The sequence below is a fragment of the Peromyscus eremicus genome, chromosome 15, assembly GCF_949786415.1.
Source record: "Peromyscus eremicus chromosome 15, PerEre_H2_v1, whole genome shotgun sequence".
Taxonomy (NCBI): domain Eukaryota; kingdom Metazoa; phylum Chordata; class Mammalia; order Rodentia; family Cricetidae; genus Peromyscus; species Peromyscus eremicus.
This window is the reverse complement of record NC_081431.1, coordinates 54695175-54719856: the sequence shown is the minus strand read 5'-3', so window position 1 is coordinate 54719856 and position 24682 is coordinate 54695175. Positions and strand designations below refer to the sequence as shown.

The following is a 24682-nucleotide window of genomic DNA, read 5'->3' as shown; positions in this document are numbered from 1 at the left end:
TACTCTTAAAAATTGTAACAAAGGCAACATTCACTTAGTGACTAAGTGATCAAATCTATTAATTTAGTTTTTATGATGCTGTATTTTAATATGTGTTTATTCAGAGATTTTTGAAAATTGCCAGTATTTATAAAATACTTTTAAGCAACTAAGGAGTCAATCTATGGATGCAATATAGCACAGCTTTGCTCAAACAAATGCATACACATAGAGGTAGAAAAGATAGGCCAAGATGACTTACAAGATGTTGATTGATTTTGAGCAACTGCCTCTCCCTGATACTTTCCATTGTGAAAGGAGACCTGAATTTCAGTTAAATAAGAAAAAGAAAAAGAAAAGAATTTACTTTTCTACTTTAAGTGTGTATGGCATGTTATAAAATGTACATTCTTTCTTACAAAATGCTGCTTGTTTTCATTAAAAAACTGAGTCAAACCTGAGAGTTTAAGGTTATTTTATTGTGTGCAGTCAAGAAGATAGAAAAGTTGTTTACCTATCTGAGGAATGACATCAATAACACATGGAAATGGAAGAACACAGTTCAAGAAGTGAAACCCAGAATTAATGATTTTAGGTACAGTAAATAGACAAAAAAAAATAAAGTTGTCTATTAGTATGCTAGCAGATTCACATTTTATTTTTAAAGTAAATCTGCTATTTACAAGAGTTGGGTGTGGAATGTGCGTATTTTTGAGGGTAAAATACATGAATAAATTGCAGTGTGGAAATAATTACCATAAACACCCAGAACTCAAAACTTAATACAAATAAAGAAAATCAGCTTGGTCCAAAAGGAAACAGAAAGAGATGTTGAAACAAGACTACTGATACCACATAAATTATGTAAAAATAGATCTGAATAACATCATTACAGGGGATTAACATGATGTGACAATCCTGATAAACATGCATAGAAGACTTCACTCTCTATAGGATTTCCCAATATCCATAAACAAAATTGTGTCAAGTACCTCTTATAAAGCAATAAAATTTACAGCAATAAAATTTTAGACTCCACATATGTAGATATATTACATTATAAACTCTGCCAAGTAACCATCATAGATTCCATCAAGGTAGAAATTATCAGAACAAACAATGTACTTTAAGAATCCATAACTTTCTGTGTGCAGGCAGGTAGATATAACTGACAAGCCATGTAGGATCAGGATACAAATTTTTCCAAACCACAGTAATAATGATTATAATTATTTTTCATAAAAGGTAAAGACACAATGAGAAAAACATTAAAACAAAACACTAGAAATAAATTATTAATAATAAAATAAATATAAATATCTTAAGTAGAAATGGTGATACTGAATAAATATGAGATGATTACATCCTCATGAAAGTGTGTATATTGTCTTAGGGTTATAAATGCATGTGGAAATAAGTTATGATGAGTGAAATGAAGAAAACAAGAGATCTATTTATGCAGTGGGAGAAGGAATAGCTAAGTGAAAATTATCTCCTAATTTGAATTCTATGTTTATATAATGCTCGCTCATGTGTCCCAGAATAATTTATAATGTTTAAAGAGTGGAAGAGAATCCTACAAAGAAAAGCAAATCCTGGAGTAAAGACATCAAGAAGATAAAAGCTGAGTGTGTGTGAGACTAAATGGAATACTGTGCCAAGAGCTCTGTGGCTACTGAGGAAGTGGCACACAGTGGAACAGAATGCAGGATGCTTTAGTCACAGCACGCTGTTTCTCCACGTGGAACACCATTCAGGAAGATATAAATGGGACACTCACTCAAAAAAAATCTGCAAGAACCAATAATTGTGAAAGACAATGTAAATGATTCTCTAAGAATACTTCTGTATTAAAAGGATCAAAGGGATTTCTAGGGTACAAATAATCCCTACACTACTTAAAGTTACTCAACATTGAAAAAGAATGAAATATATCCAAAACGCAACAAAATTTATGCATACCACACAGATGTCAAAACCATCCCCACCTATTTATTGAATAATCTCCTTTGTGAATAGCTACTTTTGGAATTAAATAAATATTAAACTATTTGTTCAATAACGCATTGAAAAATAATGCACTACGAAAGAGAAGAGAGAATTTGCCTCTTAGAATATGAAGAGTGTTTTGCATTAGAAAACCCATTACTGTAATTCACCATATGAGCAAGTCAGACTATATAATCACCACTGTAACACCATTTAAAATAACACCATTTTTTAGCCGGGCGGTGGTGGCGCACGCCTTTAATCCCAGCACTCGGGAGGCAGAGCCAGGTGGATCTCTGTGAGTTCCAGGCCAGCCTGGGCTACGAAGTGAGCTCCAGGAAAGGCGCAAAGCTACACAGAGAAACCCTGTCTCGAAAAAATAAATAAATAAAAAAATAAAATAAAATAACACCATTTTTTAAATGAATTTGAAACTACTTGTGATGACTACTCTTAGAGATCAACTTGACTACATCTGGAATTAATTAAAACCCAGGCAGCTAGGTACACTTGTGAGTGAGTTTTTTTTTTTTTTTTTGACTGAATTATTTGATGTGGAAAGACCCACCTTAAATCCAGATTTTTTGAGGTAGTAAGAGCCACTTTAATCTGGGCCACACCTTTTTGTGGAAGCTTATATAAAGAACATGAAATAAAGAAGCAATTGCTCTTTGCCTGCTTGCCCTTCTTCCTGCTGTCAAGTCACTCTGTCATTGGCATTAGATCTTATTTCTTCAGGATTCTGGCATATACTGAAGACCAACTGAGATAAACGGTCTCCTGGGCTAAACAACTGCTGAATTTTTGGACTTTCCATTGGTAAATAGCCATTGTTGGAATAGCTGGACCACAGCCTGTAAGCTACTATAAATCCCATATATATTCATCCTATTCTGTTACTCTAGTGAACCATAACTAATACACTGTTTTCCTTCTTTAAAATTATAGTCCAAAATGGTGGTTATTTAAAAACACTTGTAGTGACAAGAAGCCAATGTAGTCAACTATCACTATCGTATTGTGATGGTTAATGTTTATTGTCAAATTGACAGGATCTATAATCACCCATGAAAAAAAATCAACACATATCTCTGTGAAGAAGTGTCAAGATGGAGTTAGTTGAGGACTAAGACCCACCCTAAATGTGGGTAGCACCATTCCATGCTAGACTAAATAATAAAGAGAAAGCAGGCTTAACATTACTCTGTTGCTTTATAGCTGTGGATAAAATGTGGCCACCTGCCTCATGGTCCTGCCATCATCCTTTCCCTACCATGATGGTCTGTACCACCTCCAACTGCGATAAAAATAAGTTCTTTCTTCCTCAAGTTAATTTGTCTGGTATTTTGTCCTAGCAACAAGACAAGTAGCTAATACAGAAAACCAGGGGCCCAAGAGATGCCTCAGCAGATAACACTGCTTGCTACACAGGCCTGGCCTGGCAATTTGAATTCAATTCCTTGAACCCATGGTAGAAGGAGAGAATTGACTTCCATGCATGTGCACGATAGCAGGTATTACCCACATTCACATACGCATGGGCCTTCATAAATAAAGTAAAAATTACAAAGAAAATCTCCTCCAAGGAATGGAGCCACTGCTGTGATACAGCTGAGCACATGATCCTCACTCCTTGGGAACTTGCTGTGGGATGTATGGCAAATGTGTTGCTGATTAATCAATAAAACACTGATTGGCCGTTGGCTAGGCAGGAAGTATAGGCGGGGCAAGGAGGAGAATAAAGCGGGGAAGTGGAAGGCTGAGTCAGAGAGACACTGCCAGCCACCACCATGACAAGCTGCATGTGAAGATCCTGGTAAGCCACGAGCCATGTGGCAAGGGATAGGTTTATGGAAATGAATTAATTTAAACTGTAAGAACAGTTAGCAAGAAGCCTGCCACAGCCATACAGTTTGTAACCAATATAAGTCTCTGTGTTTGCTTGGTCGGGTCTGAGTGGCTGTGGGACTGGCAGGTGAGAGAGATTTGCCCTGACTGTGGGCCAGGCAGGAAAACTCTAGCTACAGGAACTGGTTTGTGAAAAGGTGAAAGAGTTTGGAGATTCATTCTAGAGAAGGTCTCGGGTGCTTTAAGCAGAACATAATATATAACTGTGGTAGGAATCTGAAGACCAGAATGCCAAGAGAACGGCAAAAGTAAGTGCTCAGCCTATGGTATTACAGGAGTTGGAGGGGACCAGGGTTGAATGTATCCGCTAAGTGATACATTTTGGCAAAGAATCTGGCTAGATTCTATCCATGGCTGAGAAACTGAGTAACGGTGAACTAAAAAGAGATGGATTAATCTCTTTGGTGGAGGAAATGTCAGGACAGCACAGTGTTCAAGCTATAGCATGGCTGTTGCTTACTGCTCTCATTCAGATCTCCAGGAAGAAAGAGGAGAGATGTGAAAATGTGAAGCTTGGTGAAGAAAGTGTGCGAGCAAGTTTAAAGGGGAAGAAGAGGAGAGCACAGTAAGTGAAAGGTTATGGATGAAAAGTTACATGCTTGGGTGTCAAGCTGACAAGTAGACTTACAACGGTTAATACTGATTGTCACCTCGACAGATCTAGAATCACCTAAGAAATACATTTCTAGGCGTGTCTGTGAGGGAATAGGGTTAACTGCATAGGGAAAACCAACCCAAAATGCAGCACCATAGACCTACCAGGTATAGGGTATTAAATGGAATAATTATAGGGGAGCGAGCTGAGCACCAACATCCATCTCTCTCTGCTTTCTGAAGACAGGTGCAATGCTGTAACCAGTTCTATCAGGCTCCTGCCAGGATGCCTTCCCTCAAACTAAAAGCCGAAGTAAGATTTTCTTTCCTTGAGTTGACCTTTTCATGTATTGAGTAGAAATTATTAACGACATTATAAGAAGTTGCTATTTATCAATAAACATGTTTACTGAATACTATATATATTAGAGCTCAATATAGTTATCATTAGTTAGAATATGATAAAAACCACATGGCAGAACCCCATGTAACTACTGAAAGTTAAATAACAAAAATGTGCACAGGTGAGCATGATGAAATAATACAGAAAAAAATAAAATATGTCTAACTGTATTAGAAATGGTGATTTTATCTAATGTATAAACATTTTCATTATAAACAACAGAAATATCTTTATAATACATGGTCCACAGTGAAATTACAGATGTTTTAAGGTTCTTTACATTCACTTTATGTTCAAATGCTTTCTTGAATTTGTTTCTAGTATTTTCTAACCTCAAAGCACACACAAAATTTTGTAGTCAAAAACAATAAAAATAAATATTCAGCAAAGTAAAGATCTGCTACTCATGAATTGTCTCCTACCAGGCAAACGAGCAACAACGTCCCTACAGTGGTCATTTTGAAGTTGCAAATATTCCAACAAAGTTTTGCCTTAAAACATTGCTTTTCACTCCAGAGATAAAATGCTTGGCGTCAAATTGTTGAATATTATAAAGTGTTGATTCCACAAGTCATCAGATATCTTTAAGTCCATATAAGCACTGACTTTCATGTCATGCATTAAACACTGTACTTAGCATTAAACACTATATTAGAGCTTGGGAACGTAGTGATTATGGAAGGCATGACCTTACCAGAAACGTATAGTCAGTTGAATAGTAGAGATTATCTACTTCAAATTTGCATGTGTGGCGCTCGAAAATCTTAAATAAAGAATCTCCACTTTTGACTTCCAAAATGTAAGATTTTTCAGGGCCATTAATTTCACTAGGAGGCTCACATGTGACACTTATAACATTTTCTTGTTTCCGGATGGCTCTCAGGTTTTTGACCTTGCTTGGCGCTATGAAAATAAAGAAGTGTTTGTTATCTTAATCGTTTGATATGTGAAAACTTAAATAACTTGAAACCCGAGTACAATGTAAAACATTTTAAATGTTGGTCTGCACAAGAGAACACAGATTCAAAGTCTATATTAAAACATCTAAAAATAAGTCACTCTTCATCAAGTATTAACGTGTAAGATATGCTAAAGTCCTGAGAGTTTGCACAATCCCTGAAGAACAGGATGTGGAACTACAGAACAGTGAAAAGTGAAAATGAGGGGCAGGGAAGGATGCTTGAGAAACATGTAAGGTCCCCTATACAGTCCAGTCCTCCTCCTCTCCTGAGTATCTTACTCAACACCAGGTGATATTCTTGAGTCAATAAACCACTTACATTTGCTTTGACATCCCAGAAACATGGGAAGGCAACAATAGCATATAGCTGTAGGACTTGAAAAATTCTCAATACTTTTATTAATTCTTTGAGATTCTTATACAGTATATATTTGAGCCTACTCATACATACACACTCCAGTGCCTCTTCTCCCCATCTGCTTGCCTTACCACCCATGCAGCATTGAGTTTACTCTTCTTCTTCTTGCCCCATCAAGCTAGTTCTTGGGCTTGGGGCCTGTCCTAATGTGTGGTCAGCCTATCAAGGGTCACATTATTAAAGGTAACTGACTCTCTTTCTCTAGTAGTTATCAAATGCCAACAGTTCCCGAACTAGTGGTGGGATTATGTGTACACTTTTCCTCCCTATACTGGGATTTTAGGATTTAGTCATTTAAAATCTGAGCCTCAGTGATGTGGAGAATGTTTTAACAGTGACAACATTTTTTTCTCCAAGAATCTGGTGCTCATTAGGTCCTATAGTCGTAGATCCTCCCAGAACCCCAGACTTTTTCTTCTTCCCTGCCCCTAGTTGAGATTAGCAGTTACCTTGAACACTAATCTAGATTGGTTTCCACAAACTATGTGAACATCACACTGAAAGCAAGACCGTTGAAATGTCCAATGTAAAATATGACATTAAAAAAAGCTGTCTATTATGAAATGTTTTATCACGTGAATAGGGGTCAATGCTCTGTAGGACATCATTCAGTATCTCGATGCAGTTAGTGTTTCTGGATAGTAAAGTGAGAACTTTTAATCTAAGTTGCTGAGAGGCTTAAGTGCTTAAAGTCTTACCAAAACAAAACAACAACAACAACAACAAAAACCACTGGCTGATGAAGCCTCCAGCTTTGTTTCTTCAACCCGGTGACTATATCTGATAAATAGAGTGAACTTTGAATAGCAGTTTTTAAATATTTTTAAATAAAATCTGAGATGTTAACAAACATACCAGGACAATGCGTTTCCCATACAAAGTAGAAAGATCAATGCATTGTACATGAAAATGGCATTTGTTGTTCCTTGTCATTCATGGAAGAAACATTAAAGCAAAGAACTTACGAGCCGCTTTTGTCTGAAAGAAGCATTGCTCAGCAGTCCCATTACGTTGCACTCGCCCATCAACATAGGCGTGAAGTGACACACGATAGTATGTGTAAGGTTTCAGGGCGTTCACCTCAAACTGGCTTTCATTCTCCTCCACTCTTTTACATTTTTCTAAAATTAAGAGGAACAAAGGATTTAGTAAGTTTTGGAAAGTCAGGATCCCTATGTGTATAACTAGTCTTTTACATTCTATCATTCTAAGCAGACTCCAAATATTGAGGGAATTTGTACAGAAAGACCAGTGTCACATGCTGTCTCTCCTTTGTTCCCAGCTCCAAATCTTTAGAGGTGAGTATACAACCTGGAGTAACTGCAGAAGCCAGGAAAATACAGAGGGACTGGGGAGTGAGTTTCTAGAGAGGGGACAGCAGGATACAGGCGATACGAAGAGGGAGATGAGAACACTAAGGATGCTTTAAGAAGACACAGGTAATCATTGCTTTATATTTACCCATAGCTGAAGCTAAGTCCCTGTTGCTATTGACACCACAAAATTCATGGGGCCATGAATAGGAGGGAGGACATTACTAGAACTGACCTGGAAACCTACTCCCTGAGGACTAGCTTTCTTAGTACCAGATGATATGCAAGCTACTAAAGGAGGGAAGCAATCAGTAGTCCTACCTAGCTGTGACATCTATGAACGACAACAATGACCAGCACAGCAAGACATCCCCAAAGGGGCAATAGTGGTATACAGATCTTGGCAGTAAGCAATAGTTGTCTAATTGGACTTAAGGCCACTTAACAGGAGGAAAATTACAGCTGGTACTGTAAACATAGGCAACTATGTGTGGTTAGTTTGGTCATAGAATCTAGAGGAACACTACCTCTGGCACTTCCCTAAACCAGTACTCCGCCTATCTGAATTCTAAATACGTATTGTTATACTGAAGTAAGTATACCTCTTATCCCTCATCAAAGAAACTTCTTTTCTTCAAGGAAGAGGGAGGGCAGAAAGACTGAAAAAGGTAGAGGACCAAGAAATCTACTGTGTAATAGTGTTTTCTAGCTATGACCGGAAACCTACACCTATGAAATTTCAACAGCATAGCTACCCAATGAGAGCTGAACAATTCCAACACAGTCGACAGCCAAACCTGGATGGGGGAAACCTCATTGGGCCCAACCTTAAAGGAAGAGCTACAAGCTATTAGCAACTGCTGAGATCAGGATAATCCGTCTTCCCTAGGGATGATGCTTTTGATTGGTTATCTGCTATCAAGTGACCCGCAGGCAACATTAGATGGACTCAGCAGGCTGCATTTTTATGTTTATTCATTTATGTGTATATGTAGCAACAATTAAAAAAAAAAGGAGGTTGTGAATTTGGAAGTGAGGAACAGAAGTATAGGGGGAGGAGATGGAGAGAAATGAGCAAAACAGTCTAAGTGTGTTTTATTTTATATATATATGTGCAAGTGTGTGTTTATATAAATATGTATGTATATATATGAGAAAGCAGCACAGTTATTCAAAAACTCATTGAATAAATCCAATTATTCTAAAAATCTGAAAGCATCCAAAGTTATGACATATCATTAATGCGGTGCATAGAATATTCAATTAACTTAGACACATTTGTGAAGATTTTCTTTTCTGACACTACACAGGCCCCAGTGAACACTACAAAGTCTTAAGTTGTAATGCTTTAGAATGGTTGTTTTCATCACACCTTTTCTGATACTTAAATCTGACCTTAGAGCATCAGCATGAGCTACTGCCACAGCCTTTCAGGGAAGAAGCCATCAGATCACCAATAAGTAGGCTTACTTTCTCACATTATTTTAAAGCTGTAGTAATTCATGGAGCCATGAGAATGAGAGAAGGCTTGATTATGATAACTGGGATCCGGGCTTTGTATGGAAAGATGAGTAAAACTGAATGAGTTGAAAGAGAAAAACTTGGTATTTTGGGGTGTTAAGGTCTAACTCATGGACTTGTGCATGCTATACAAGCATGCTACTGTTGAGCTGCATTGCCACAAAACATCATAAATGAAAGAAGGGATGTTTGAGCTTATGGACAAACATGACTAGCACAGGAGATTTTGGCTATTTGGTGAGGATGAGAAGTTAAGACTTGGAACATGGGTTGAAGAGCTAGCATATGTTAAGTGGGAAAACATCTGGCACATATTGACATTTTAAGTATAAAAAAATTATAGCAAAGACATTTTAAGCAACATGTTAATAGGCAGTAGTTACAATGATAACAATAACACCAAAAAGTGATCAATGACTCTACATGTGGCAATCACTGTATGTGATGTGTGAGTTAATTGATTTAACCATCACCATAGTTATAAAGCTGGTATTTGCCACATAACTGTATTTTGTAGAAAATTGAGCCATATAGAAATTAAGCCATTTGTTCTTGACCACAAGCAAGGGAAATGAAGCCAGGATGGTGCTTAGGCGCTGAGGTATGGAATTTGAGCTCCTACCTTTACCATTTCATCTGCTCTCTGAAGAAAAGCAGGAAATAAATGCCCACAATAGGGTGAAGCCTGACTTTTTCTTGAGACGATACTTCTCTGTTGCTCTTGGATATGTCTTTGAGCTTTCAGAAGCAGTATCAAAAAAGTCAACACATACTTATTACCAAATTCCTACAGTGAAATATCATCATGGAAGTCTCAATAATAAGTGAGGGAAAGCAGTTTTTCTAATGGTAGCTATTTCTCAGAAATCCCTAAAGCCTGGGTACACAAATATTACTTTCTAGCTCAGGTCTGCTTTACACATAGTGAGAATTCTCTCTGAGAAGGTCACATACAGGAAGGGTCAGATGACACCCTCTGACCCTTCTGCTACATTTCTCATATGGTGCCTGGTTTTTAGGATAATGCCTTCATCACTGGGATAATATCCAGGGGTTAAGGGTACTGATCTCCAGCTCAGCTTGGCTTTTATTTGGTGATCTAAATTCATGAGCTTGTATATGGAATTTCACAAGCATTTTTGCATCAAAACACAGCTGCATAATGTAATTCAATCCTATTTTACCTAATATAACAAAAATGAAATTGTTCATTTTAGTTTTGAACAATAAATCTGAAGATTTTTTAAAAGAAGTAACTAATGGAGATTCTTAGTGTTTGGACAGAATATTTGGGGTGTTTGTTCAAATTGCTAAGGAATTTCAAGCTTTGATTGAAAGGCTCTGTCATGGTTAATCTTGGGTAACAACTTCATAGGATTGAGAAAAGCCTTAGAAATTGGTAAGTCATACTTGTATGTCTGTGAGGTGTTGTGAGACATGATTGGCACATGGTTCTGTGAAATGAGTGAGAAAGATCTGCCCTGGTATGGATAGCACTGTCCCATTAGATGGGGGCCTAAATGAATGTGGAATAAGGATGAAGCTCTCTCATGAATGAAGGACAGACTCTTTTTGAGTGGACATGTTTTCACCTGTTGCTATCATCACACACCATTTTAATTTTGAACACAGCTGACAGTAATCATTTTGCAGGAGGTTCTTAGGCCTTTAGCCTTGGACTGTGGTCCTTCTTTTCTGAGGTTCCAAACCTCTTGCACTGAACAGCTACTGCTTTTCCTGTCTCTGCAGCTGACAATGGACACTGAAGGACAACCCAGTCTCAGACTGTGTTAACTAATCTAATAATTGTTACACACATCCCCTTGATTCTCTTCCAGTGAAGAATCCTCACTAATACATTCCACGATGCTTTACATGAACACTCTTGGCTCTTTTATGAAACCAAATACTTTCAGATCCCAGAGGAACAAACTGTACAGAACAAATGAACACCTTATTTCATTAAGTGCTTCATTTTTCCCCATAAAGCAATAGTAGTATGCCCACCATCCAAGTCATGTCTGCTGTTTTTAAAAACACCTAGGAAGACAGTGAGACAGTGATTTTTGTCACCAGTGCTAAATATATATATATATATTATATTTTATATATATATATATATATATATTATAGACTAACATGAGGAATGAACTGATAATTTCCAGACTTGATCTCCGATCTCCTCTAAAGAGTCTTCATGGAGACTATTTCAAACAGTATAGACATGCTTGTCCCAATGGGATTATTGAAAACACACTGTTATCCAAGGGATATTACAATGTCAAAAGAGACAAATAAAAGGTCATATTTAAAAGATATACATAATGATTCCTAACATCATCATAGTTTCAAAATATGCACATTGTTTTTAATAGCTCTTAAAAATTAGTCATTTGAATGCACAAAGCTGAAAATGCCTCTTCCTTTATGATTTGGGGATGCAGGGGTAGGGATCTTCTTGTCACTAGGTGTTGTTAAGTTGATGAAACAAAGCTACAGCTCCTCAAGATATAGCATATGGTAAAAACGTGAATATAACAATGTCAGGAATCTCACCTGAAGCTGCTGAAAAATCATCTAAAATTGTGTTAATCTGATTTTCATCACACAAACAACTCTCTTGAGATAGTAGACTATATCAAAAAACACTTTAATTAGAACCTAATAAAAATCACCAGATATCCTAAGAGAAATAAATACTGGATATATTTCTCTCTTCTTCTGAAATAGTAACATTGTGAAATGATGAGATGAAATGTAAAGTTTGATGTAAAGGCATTCATTTCAAAGACTTTAGACCTGTAGATTCTGAATAGGGCTTTTCACCTGGACTAGGGTGCTTAGTTTAAAGGACTGAATGATGCTAGGATCCTGCCAAATCATCCAGATGAACTGGATGTTGATCTCCCTGCAGCACACCTTAGACATGAGTGAGAAAACAGAGGCCAAGCAGTCTTCAGTTACTGGCGAATCATTTTAACTGCAGTCAGAGATAATGGGGCGGGGGAGCAGCTTCAATGGATCTTAAGGTGGTCTTGACACAACCCAGAGCGGAGGATCAATTCAGTTAACAGTGCACAGTTTGGGAGACTAGAAGATACATATCGCCCAAGCTCCCTTCATTCCCCTTAAACCATGTGCAAGCATTATGTTTGAACAGCCGTATAGTTAAGTGACAGTAAGAAGGGCCTTATACTGGCTGTAGATATACAAAACTCTCCAAACTTAATCACTCATCCTGTCCTTACCCTAATTATGCTATTCAGTACAAATATGGATTTTTCAGACTATACAGAATTAAAATAAACCATATACACAAGTACCTCTACCACATACTCTGATATACAAACAGTACAGTAAAGAATACATCAAACTGGAAGTACAGCAAAGTAGAGTAGTAGGAAAATCTTAAAAACAAAAAGAAAAACCAAACAGTGCATTCCTGAAGAAGCCACTCACAAAGATCCATAAAACACAGGTCCAACGAAGCAGAGGACATACGTAGCCCCTCTGTTTTATCTTCATAGAATCCCTATTTCTTCTGTGTTTTCCATCTACTTTTGATTTATCAGACTCTCAAATACTCTGCTTGTATTTCTCTCCATAACATGGGCTAAGGATAACATGCCTCTTAACTTTCTTTTAGTCATTTGATTATTATGATTTCAAGAATAAGGAGGAAAAAGTCATCAAAATGTAAGAATATACAAAAATGGATCTTTAGTTTTCAAATTTTGTAACATATGTCTGATTTCTTCCAGCTAAACACAGAAAGGAATCTGTAAGTACTCAGTTCATCACAACACTAGCCCAGAGGTAAAAGTCTGTCCGATGTGCAGGTTGCTTTGAGAGGCTCCAATCTTGCCTGTCACTTTCCATAAATGTTCTAGATATTTGATCTTCTCCAGGAGATATCTGTTCATCTAAGCAGACCTATCTAAAGCTAGTCATGCCACATTTGGGGGACTACATTAATTTCTGAAGCAGACCAATTAAGAACTAAAATTACCCAAGTTTCCACTTTGAGTGGTTAGATGGGATGACATTCATTTTTATTCACACAAGATTGTATGTCTGCATTTATCTGCTTGTTTATCTAGGGGCTTGAGTGATGAGTTCAAAATAGTGTAGACCAATTACACGATATTTGCAAGAGGGGAACAACATGTTATTCATAAGAAAATTTTCCTTCTCTGTGCTTTCAAATGTCAAGATTAAAGTTAAGAAAGATTAAGAAAAGTAAACAAGTGTTAGGAATATTCTTGCTTTTTGCTACAGTGAAGCTGGAAAATCCTTTGTGAATGACAGTTCTGAAACTGAGACATACAGAAATCTCTCACAATCTACATAAAAGCCCTGTAGCTCCCTGGCTAAAACCATAGTGCCAGCATTTAAAAAATTCTTGATTTGTCTTCCTTTGTGGGAATTACATTGTACAAAATTACCTGAATTGGTCTTATTGGAACATAAATAATAACCATGGAGTAAAGATTTAGGGCGAGTCCAGATAACTAATGTTTTGTTCTCCTTTGCATCCTTACATGAAACATTTAGGGGCTCCTCTGGAGCTGTTTAGAAAAGAAAAAAAAAGAAAAGAGTTACAATGGAAAAAATAAGACACTGAAAAAGTAGTATCTACGTAACAACCTGGAATCACTAACAGCAATTTTTTGACTGATTTTGAATTAATAAAATCTCAATGAAGTATTTAGACTTACGCTGTTTCCTTTAACTAGATTTCTTTCATAGAGTATATTTCTCTCCAAACAATAGTAGGAAATATAGACATCCCACTGATTTGAAGAATACCTAAGAATATTCTTTTCTCACAGATACTGTTGTTCAGATATTTTGGTATTTGGAGATACTGCTGTGCAAAACATCTAAATATAATTAATGAGATACAATTTACATTCACTGACACTTGCTTAAGGTGTAGCTTGATGAGCTATGAGTTTATGCATCCATGTGTTACCATCACAATTAATATAGAACATTTCTATTGTCCTTCTATGCCACTTGACAGTCAAAATGAGCTCCCTTGAGACACCACATATTCTCTGATCTACTTTATTTTTTTTTTATTTTTTATTTTTTTTGGTTTTTCGAGACAGGGTTTCTCTGTGTAGCTTTGAGCCTTTCCTGGAACTCACTTGGTAGCCCAGGCTGGCCTCAAACTCACAGAGATCCGCCTGGCTCTGCCTCCCGAGTGCTGGGATTAAAGGCGTGCGCCACCACCGCCTGGCGTCTGATCTACTTTATAATGCTATAGATTGAATGTAGCTTTGTATTCATTTTATATATATATATATATATATATATATATATATATATATATATATATATATAATTAAACAGTAATATTTTGCACATATTATATTGGTTTTAATACAGCACTTGGATTTTTTTTTTACACATCATAACTATGTCTTTTTAGTGATCAGTAAAGCTATGAGTTGGATGCTGAATGTCACATATCTTGGTGGGCTGTTGGAGAGGTAAGGCCTAGAGTAAAATCTTTGGGTCCTTGGAAGCACACCCTCAAATGGAACCAAGGGTCCCCATTCTTCTCTTTTCTTTTTCCTTCATGACACACAAGATGGGTAGTTCCCTTCAAGATACACCCCTACCACTGTTAGCCAGTGGCCCTACCAGAGACCCAGTGCCACAGTGCCTTGGACTGAAATTTCCAAACTCGTGGTCTAAATGAATATTTTATCTTTATATGGCAACTCTCTCATTAGAACAAGGAAAGGTAAGCAGTGTTCTTCATTAACTTACACCATGTTTTCTCTATTATTAAACACTTGGTGGCTGTTTGAGCTCTTTCTAAGAGTGGATGCATATGCACAAATCCACTTTCCTTTGTAGATATAGTCTTTCTTCTTATGTTGGGTGAATTGCTACATTCTCATCAATAATATGGTCAGTCTTTTGTTAGTGGCTATGTATACAATCTCCATCTTGTTTTGCCACTCATTTCCCAGATGGCTAATGAGGCTGAGCAGTTTTCCAAGGGCTCAGTCACCATTTGTATATCTTTTGTGAAATGCATAGTCAAAATGCTTTCCTGTGTTTCAATTGGAATATTTGGTGTCTTGCTTTGTAGCTGAAAGTTATTTCTCTACATTTTGGGAAGTTGTCCATGTCAAATATAAATAAATCATGGGTACTTTCCCACAGTACACAATATATACGCTATTTCCTTCAATCACTTCAAAGAGGAGTATTCAACTATGAAGTCAAATTTATAGATCTTTTTATGATTCTTGCTTTGTTTCTTAAGAAAACTTGCCTATTCTGAAGATACACATCTCACATGCTTTTAATTAGGTACTTCATAACTTTAGCTTTTAGAGCAATGGAACATTTGTGTGTGTTGAGACACAATGACTGATGGCCACTTGATATCCTTTCTCTATAGGGATACTAAAACAATTAACTGAAATGACTTGTATTTTATCACATATAGACTTTTTTAAGATTCACCATATGTTACCTTGATTTTAAAAGGTTGTGCTAATCTTAGTTTGTTTGTTTATTTATTTATTTATTTGTTTATTTGTATGTCTGTGTCCATGTCTGAGTATATGTGTGTGTGTGTGTGTCCATGTCTCTGTGTGTGTGTGTGTGTGTGTGCGTGTGTGCACGTGCGCGCACGCGCATGCCCATGTGAAGGTGAGAAAACAATTTGCAGAAATTGGTTATTTCCTTCTACCATGTGTATCCTGTGAACAAACTCAGGTCTTCAGGCTTGGCAGCAAGCACCTTTACCCACTGAACAATCTCCCTGGCCTCACTCGAAGTTTTTACTACCCACAGGATATTAAACTTGTCTGGTTACCCTGCAGCTTTATTTGCTCTTGGTATAGTTAATGTTAGTTTGGAGGGATAGGAGACTTGGATTTGGGCATCCCCTTTGTCCTCAGCTATGAAACAAATTAGAATCATGTGAGTAAAATACCAGAAAGTCATAACGTATTTTGTGGAGTGGGTTGTTGTTATTGTTCCAGTTGTTTTCAATGACAGGATTGCATTATCTCAGGCAAGCCTTCATACACTATGTAGGTCTCAGTAAGTTGTTCAGGCAGGTCTTCAACTTTGGATCACCCTGTCTCAACCTCCCAAGCACCTAAAATATCTCCCATCATACCTAGCTTTTTATTTCTGTTTCTCTCCCTCCCTCCCTTTCTCCCTCCCTCCATCCTTCCCTCCCTCCCTCCAACTCTCACTCTCTGTCTCTCTCTACCTCTTCTCTCCCTCCTTTCTCTTCCCTTCTCCCTCCCTCACTGCTTTCTCCCTTTCCTGCTGCTTCTCTTCTCCTCCTTTCCCTCCACTGATATACACAAATCTTTATTGCAGAAATGTCTTTACTGTTTGTAAACAACGGCACCTTTTGTCTTCTTCATACTTGATCATTCATCAATCACCTTTTTCAAATTAACATTTACCAGCAAATTTTAAATTTATTCGGAGTTTTTTACTTCTGTCTTCCCAAATGGTATTATTTTCTGGAACCCCTTTCCATTTATTAAGCTTTATCTTGTTATTAATGATATTGCCAGCAATTTGATAGCTACAGTTCCTGTTTTATATTCTGCACGTAGATTTGCCAGGGCTATACTGGTCGATGTGCTTACTTTCCTCTTCTGTGAGAAGCAGGACAGGATTAGGGGAAGAGTGTAAGAACCCAGAGTGAAGAATGTTATAAAAGGAAGGGAAGAGGAAATGAAGAAAATGGGAACAAGCCATGTAAACCATTTTAACTGTTTCCAGCAGTCTTGCAACATATACACTTTGAACAACAGAAAAAGAACAACTTTAGTTTTGCACAATTATTTTTCAATTCACCTTAAAATTAACTTAAAAATTTTTCTTCTCTATTTTCTGTGATTCCCCAAATAACGTAAGCCCACAAAAGAAACAGAAATTTTATTTATCTTATAAATGTAAGTAATGTACTCACTCCCCAAATCCGTCTCCACAGATATATTTTCTTGGAAAACTACTGCGTTATTATAGAGGATTTCTGTAGCACAATTGTAAGTTCTTTGGGGTGTAAGACCTCTAAGCTCAATTTGTGAAGAGTGCTTTGAAATACCTGCAAGAAATAAGTATTGCACGTGAGTATATGAAGTGACACACAGTGTGTGGACTTCTTTTCTGATGCCCTGTGTTTAAGACTTAGTGTTGGAGCAAAACCTCTGCAAATGATGGAATAATAAGCCCAAGATCCTGCAAATAGCACTACTACACTCAACTTTGTTGAGAAACCAGGATTATGCCTCATTTAGCCTTTGCTTAAGTGGATTTTTTTTACATTTTTAAAATTGATAGCTCATTATATATTTGTTCCAGCTTTGGACACACTGATTAAAGCATAGCTCTGTATCTTCCTATTGGCATGATGATGACAATCAGGGTCGTACTTTCCTCTTCTGCTTCTGTGTGTGTGCACAGAGGTGCACACACATCTTTCTGTCTTGACAAGTGTGTCCTGGCAAGTGGCTTGATGTCAAGAGGACAAACAGTCCACCTCATTGAATTCAAATATATTTTAAAAGAAACACTACTTCGTAGAAACTCAAGTTCATTCCCAGAAGCACATGTTTTCCTTGTTACCTGAATATTCTTGAACTTGCAAATAATTTTCGTTGATTGAGGTGTAAGAAAGTAACCTCTGAATCTATATAATTTCCTGTCTACAGAATATGGATACCATTACTCTTTTATAATTTCCTCATCTTATCATCCTTTCAATGATGTCTGGTATATAACAGTAATCAAGAAAATTCTTTCCATTAGTTTTGATTTTTTTCTATAGTTACCATCCATGGTTGCTTTGTTTGTTTGTTTTTTCTTTCTGTTTTTTCTATTTTGTGAATTTGTTTCAGTGGCAGATACTGGAGTTATTATATTCTAATTTACCACAGATCACTGAGGGTCAGGGAAGGAGGGCAAGTATATAGAAAGAACATTTAAGCCATGTCTGGAATAACTTCTGATGATAGAATTTCTTTACTCAGTATCTTACCATTATCACAGTCAAATCTGTATGAAAGTTTTCCTCTGTCACAGTCAAATTCCTCTGCATCCCACTCCAAACAAATTGTGGTATTAGCGTCTACTGGCTTTGTGCAGTTATGCAGGATAAACCTCTCACGCCCTGTCAATAAAACATAGAGTTGCCCTTAGGTTACGTTCCTGGTGTGAAGGTGTGCCACCTCTAACTAAATACTCTGAAATCAAACATATTATTTCCATACCACATATTTTAATAGAAATGTGTGCTGCTTTTCAATAGAACCCATGCCACATTATAAATGAAACTCAAGGAAGCAATTAGATAAAATAGTCGATTTTTCCCATTTGAAAAAAATGTCTTTGGGGTTTGAGGCTTGTTTGGTAATCTGTTTTGGGTTTTGCAGACACATTCTCATCTTGCATTGTAGCTCAGGCTAGCTTGGAACTCACTATGTAACCAGGGCTGGCTTTGAACACATGGAAATACTCCTGCCTTGGCCTTCCACATGCTGGGATTACAATTTTGGTATTAACATAAGTAGAACTCTCCCTTTGGTTTCTTTTTGTTTGTTTGTTTGTTTTGTTTTGTTTTGTTTTTTCAAAAACATTAAATGTTTAAGTTTGTTATTTTCCCTAATATACATAAGAAACTTCTGGAGGCAAGGGAGGACAAAGAACATTTTGAATTTAAAAAGAAGAACCAGAAATCTCATGTATAATTACTTCACAAAATAGGCTGTTTTTAATCCATGGGAACCTCTTCATTGTTGCTTTGTCTTTTTGGTTTTTGTTTCGAGTTTTGAGACAGGGTTTCTCTGTGTCACCCTGGCTGCCCTAGAATTTGTTCTGTAGTCTAGGCTGGCCTTGAACTCAGATCTGCCAACCTTTGCCTTCCAAGTGCTAGGATTAAAGGCCTGTGCCACCACTGCTCAGCTAGGAATCTTTTTGTAAACAAAGTGATGGCCCTAAAGAGTAAGTACGCATTTCTTCATGCTCTCCAGAGTTCTCAGCAGGGAACTCATACTTACCAATTCTCTGTCTCTGTCTCTCTTTCTCTCTTTCTCTCTCTCTGTCTCTGTCTCTCTGTCTCTGTCTCTCTGTCTCTCTGTCTCTGTCTCTCTCTGTCTCTCTCTCTCTCTCTCTGTTCTTTTTTTCTAACCACATTAGCCCCCAGGAGCACCATAACACATGCATGAAATCACACTGTTGTTCTAAATACACAGATAGAAAGAAATTGGCATTCACCTGGTGGTACATCCAATGTTATAATTTTAGCTGGAGTACATGAGCTATCAGACACATTGACTATTCTTTTTGAGCATTCTTGTAGATTTTTAAGTTCTTTACAGTCCACAATTTCACATGAGTTTTTGTGGGTTTTGTCAGCTTTTAGCTCTGCCTCAAAAAACTGATTATTACTGTTATAGCGGTAATGCACAGTAATGTTCCCAAATTTTTCATCTGGAAAAAAAAAGAAAATTAGTATTATCACTGTTCAAAATGAATGAGATTCTGTTGGATAAGAATGCCTTAACATATTCTTTTGTACAGAGAATGACCTACAAAAGAGTGAATTTATTAACGTATGCAGCAAATAGAAGTAAAAGAACAATTAGCAAACTGTGGCTAAGAACAGCAGATAAGACACCAAAATATCACCAAATCAGATTATAGACTGTGACACAATATCCTCAGAAATATGTAAAATATAAGAAATGTATCACGTGCCCCTAAGTCATTATTTCATAATTCTCCTTTCTTATGGAGGATCCCAGTCTATGCTTAGATGATTATTGGATTTACATTTGTCTTGCCTGCTAAACTGTAAAGGCCCTGAGAGCCAAAACTAGTCTATTTTGATCATTATCATCAACTCAGGTCCATGATAATATATCTTTCTGTTATTAGCAAGAATTCAATAATTACTTGTTGAATTAACTGACAAATCAGTTTAGCTTGTGAACTCATATGCAAAAAAAAATCCTTGCTCTATAACTACTTTTGTTTTTTTTAAAAGTCTTTATAAACCATTTATTTCCCCCATCATGAATTAGAGACTGTAAGTTCTCACTGGTTGCATTACATCTGCAATATTATTACGCATGATACTAAATCCTTCATAAATCCTTTTGGTTAGTGTCAACAATTTCTATTGACTGGCAAAGACTTCTTTTAAACAACTATTAATTTACATAACCATTTTAAAAATGTTTTCTGTGTGTATGTGTGTTTGTGTGTGTGTACATGTATACATGTTTATCTGTGCATGTATGAGAAGGAGTGCACATACACATGTGTGCATGAGTATGGAGACCAGAGATTGACATCAGGCATCTTCCTGTATTTCTCTTGATCTGATTTTATGAGAAAGGGTCTTTCTCTGATTGAGCAACAGTATCAGGTCAGCAACCCCAGCATTAGGCTGACAGGCATCTGCTACCAAGTTCACCATTTTACATAGGCATTGGGGATCAGAACTCATGTCCCCATGGTTGTGTGGCAAGCACTTTACCCTCATCTTCAAAGCTCCTATATACTTGTTTTTATTTTGCAAAACTGTATGCCCTTTGTCTTAAATACTAAGAGTACAAAGACTAATCAGATGAAATTGGCTTTTAGTAGGTGAAGTATTAAACCAAGATGGACACAGACTGAATTACAAGAGCTAAGCAAAGACATAAAATAAGATTAGACAGCAAATAATGTAAGAGCAAAATGAGAGACATCTGTTCAGATTGGAGAGCATGAAGAAGTCTAGATGACTTAGATTGATTTTTAAAGTATGAGCAAGGTGTCAGAAAACAAATGCAGGCACCAAAAAGGAGGAATATGAAAGAACTCCAAATGCAGAGGAAGAAAAGCAAGGGAGATACGATCAGGAGTCTTAAATATAAAGGCAGCTCCATTTGACTCAAGGCAAGAGTGTAAGTGAGATGGTGATACAGAAGGAGAGCAAGGGAGCTGGAACTTGAGACATCATGTTAAGGAAACAAACCAATGGCGGTTGACCTTGACTCTGAGTGAATAGGGACCGGACTGCAGTGCTGAGATTCAAAAGGATATGGAAGGGTAACACTGGCCATGAAGAAAAACTTGGCTTCCACCACAAGGGGAGGAAGAAAAGGAAAGACAGTGGCTCTTAAAATCTAGAGCTAGCCATGAAAAGTAGAAATAGTGCATTAAGAAGAAAGAGAGGAATGACTGAAATGCTGTTCCCAAGTGACAGAGGTTACCTTTGGGTCAACAAACTTACCACATGTTGGCTTGGGTTGAGTGGTAGCTGTAATAGAGATGAAAAAGGAAAGAGGTAAATCATTGAAATGTTATTTTAAAATGTATCTGCTGTGTTCATCTTTGAGAATCTGCTTCATAGACTTTCCAGTTTAGGTTTAATACATAATGCAGTTTGCTTAATATCTTATTTTCCCCTTAAACATGCAAATATTATAAACCAATGATCTAACTATAAATTATCTTCATTAAAATATAAAATAAACAGAACTGTGACTGTCGCAATATGTAGACTTTGGGGTACAGATTCGATGTCAGCTTGGTGACAGGACCAAATCTAAGAATTGCCAAAATATTTTAAAAGTCTTCATTCACTTTGTTGGTCTCAAACTACATTTCCTTAACTATAACCCCAATGAAGCAATGTTGTTTTTATTTTTGATCAGATGTTAATAGATAAAGACTGTTTTGCTCCCACTTTTAACCTCTATATGCTTCCCACACACAAGATCCCACACACAGGGTAGCTAATTGATCTTAGAGCAATTACCTTGCAAGATCACTCACTGTAAAATTACAATTACAATTGTAATTGTAATATATGAATTTAACTCAGTGGTTCTCAACCTTCCAAATTCTGTGACCCTTTAATACAGTTCCTCATGTTGTAGTGACCCCCAGCCATAAAATTATTTTTGTTGCTACTTCATAACTATAATTTTGCTGTTATGAATCATAAATATCTGATATTTCTGATGGTCTTAGGCGACTCCTGTGAAAGGGTCATTTCACCTCCAGGATGAGAACCACTGATTTAACGGAAAAGGTGGGAGTCTGAGTCCGTGCAAGCAAAAGGATTGCTGCTAATCTTCTCAAAGTTGGAAGAATCTGGGGAGAATCGTGGGCTTGCCAGCACTGGCTTCCTGACCCTAAACAATGTCACTGCCACATACCTTCCAGGGTAGAGGCTTTGATAAAATTCCTCATCATATACTACATCTGCCCTTCAGAGTAATAAGTTCTAACAGGCTTGGCTATTGCTTATGTGGGTTCTCATAAATGCCACAGGGGAGGCATGGTAGTGACACTATATCCTAGGGGCCTCAGCTACACCTGTGCTGCACCAGTGTCTAGATTCTGTTCTGTGACCATCAGGGTTAGAACTCAAGATTCCACTAAGAAGGCAGCCTGAAGTAGAGACAGCCCGAGAGCCTGTGAGGACGTGCCCAGCCGTGGCAGAGGTGTGTCTGCATGACTGGGGGTAAGGTTGTCACCTATTGTGCTTGGAAGGTCAGTGGTTCTAAGGCCCAGAGTGGATGATGCAGTGGTTATAAGGTTGCCACCTGCAAGGAAATGAACAAAAGGATAAAAGTCAATATGTTTATTACCTTGAAGCTTGAGGAAAAAACTCTTTAGCAAAGATAAGTGATTCTTCCCGCATTTGAATTGATACTTTCCAAAATATCAAAGTGAGGCAAAGACTTATGCACAAATTGTTCCAATAACACACATTTCAAGTAACTGCAAATACTAGATCACAACTTAAAGGGCAAGTTATTCGCTCCTTAGTATAATTCTTACCTGGAAAATAATTTTCCTCAAACTAGCATTTTCTGTTGAATTACAGCTCTCCGTATTTTAGATACTAATGGGACCAGTGGCTGCTTTTCTTACATCCATTTTATTAAGCCTTTTGCACGTATAGTCTTCACAGAAAGGAAACTGAGTTACTTGTCCTAGATTGTCTAGAAAACTGAGGCAAATGGATTTGATCCCAGAGCTGCGGGCCATGAATGTATTATTATCCACTTCTTTGTCATGAACTTTACAATAATAATAGTAAAGCTGCATTTATCCCCCAAAAGCTTCCTCATAAGTTTCTTTTGCCTGATTTCTTATCAAGATGATAAAAAAAAAGGATGGGAAATCTGAAAGTAGTATCTGGAGTAAAATAAGAGTTACACTCAAGTTTGCAGCCTCCATAGCCTAAAACATGCCACATAATGGTCACACCTGAGGAGGTGTCTGTGGTGCTGATGTTGGAGGTGTGTGTAGGTAAGGCAGCAGAGCTGTTGCGTGCAAGCGTGATGGTGTCTGCAGGAAGGGCTGTGTCTGCAGGAAAGGTCCCCAATGTAGTCATCTCCCCTGATGCACCTGTAATCAGAAGGGTCACCAACACTGTCACTTCCATCATGCCACATGCTGACATGGGTGTGATTATGAAACTAAGGCAGAGCAATGAGCTATCTAGTATACCTACTGTAGTACAATATTTAGCCAAACCCTAACCACAACCCAACCCATCCCATAGTCCTACTTCCATAGATTGTGCTAGCAATGTGAGAACTTGCTGAAAGATGAACTCAGAGGCAGACACGTAGAAACCTGTACAGTTCAGGTACCAGTTGACAGAAAAAGTAAAAACAAACAAACAAACAAAAAAAATATTTGGGGTCTTAGGAAAGAGCTTAGACAGCCCAAGGAGGTCCAAACTCCCAGTCAAGTGCTGCCTTATGTGATATTAAAAGTATTTCAAACAGAAGAGAAGGATTGCTGTCTTGGAGATTCTAAGACCATTGAAGGTTGCCCAGGAGGAAGTGTAGCCTAGCACCTGTTTAGAGTCTTAGGTGGCTGTGCCACTCTGGGGAGGGAAGCCCTGTGTACAGGTACTCAGATTCAATTTCCCTGAAATTGAGCTAAATGGTCTCCTGCCTGTGTGGCATCAGAGCCCCAGGCTTTTCCTCGTTATTGGATTCTGGTCAAAATACGACATTTTCCTAAGAAGGCTCCCATGCCAGGAAGATATCAAGTTGGTTTTATATCAGCACACTGCCCATTATGCTGATATAATCCCCTTATTTCCCAATTTTGGGCAGAGTGCCGAGTGAGGTAGCTAAAAGCGCTGCATATCCTGCTTAGAAATTCACTGTCAGGCATCAGAGCATTTCATGCCTGTTACATGTTTCCCCCATACATCACAGCCAGCACTCAGGAACAAGCAACCCATGTATAGTCACCCATCAGGTGACTAGCTTTGTGCTAGCTGACATGGAGAAAGCAAAAGAAATAGAGCTAGCTCCTACTGGGGATCTTGCTTGGTGATTTCACTGTCAAGATCCCCAGGTTCAGCGATATGAACTTAGCCTCACACTCGAGGTCAGTGCATGGGTGTTTGGGTGCACAGTGTTCTGTTTCCTCAGTGGCTTATGGCTGTTATCTAAACCACTTTGCTAAGACTGTGCCAAACATCTCCCATTTGCAGACGGATTGAATCCATAAGTCATCACACATATGGTTTGAGAAGTGGAAGTGAATTTCCAGGCCAATTGAGTTTGTTCTTG

The 24682-nt window shown here is 37.6% G+C and overlaps 1 protein-coding gene across 1 annotated transcript in view; it reads right to left on the bottom strand.

Moving 5' to 3' along the window:
• The window catches only part of Ptprc (protein tyrosine phosphatase receptor type C), a 107693-nt gene that overhangs the window by 29359 nt on the left and 53652 nt on the right, over positions 1 to 24682 (bottom strand). The window contains exons 4-10 of the mRNA XM_059280709.1: positions 19356 to 19571; positions 18121 to 18252; positions 17053 to 17187; positions 13532 to 13654; positions 7218 to 7373; positions 5568 to 5776; positions 242 to 302 (exon numbers count right to left, since the gene is read on the bottom strand). Of these exons, the coding sequence (XP_059136692.1) occupies positions 242 to 302; positions 5568 to 5776; positions 7218 to 7373; positions 13532 to 13654; positions 17053 to 17187; positions 18121 to 18252; positions 19356 to 19571 (1032 nt within the window). The remainder of the gene's footprint in view (positions 1 to 241; positions 303 to 5567; positions 5777 to 7217; positions 7374 to 13531; positions 13655 to 17052; positions 17188 to 18120; positions 18253 to 19355; positions 19572 to 24682) is intronic.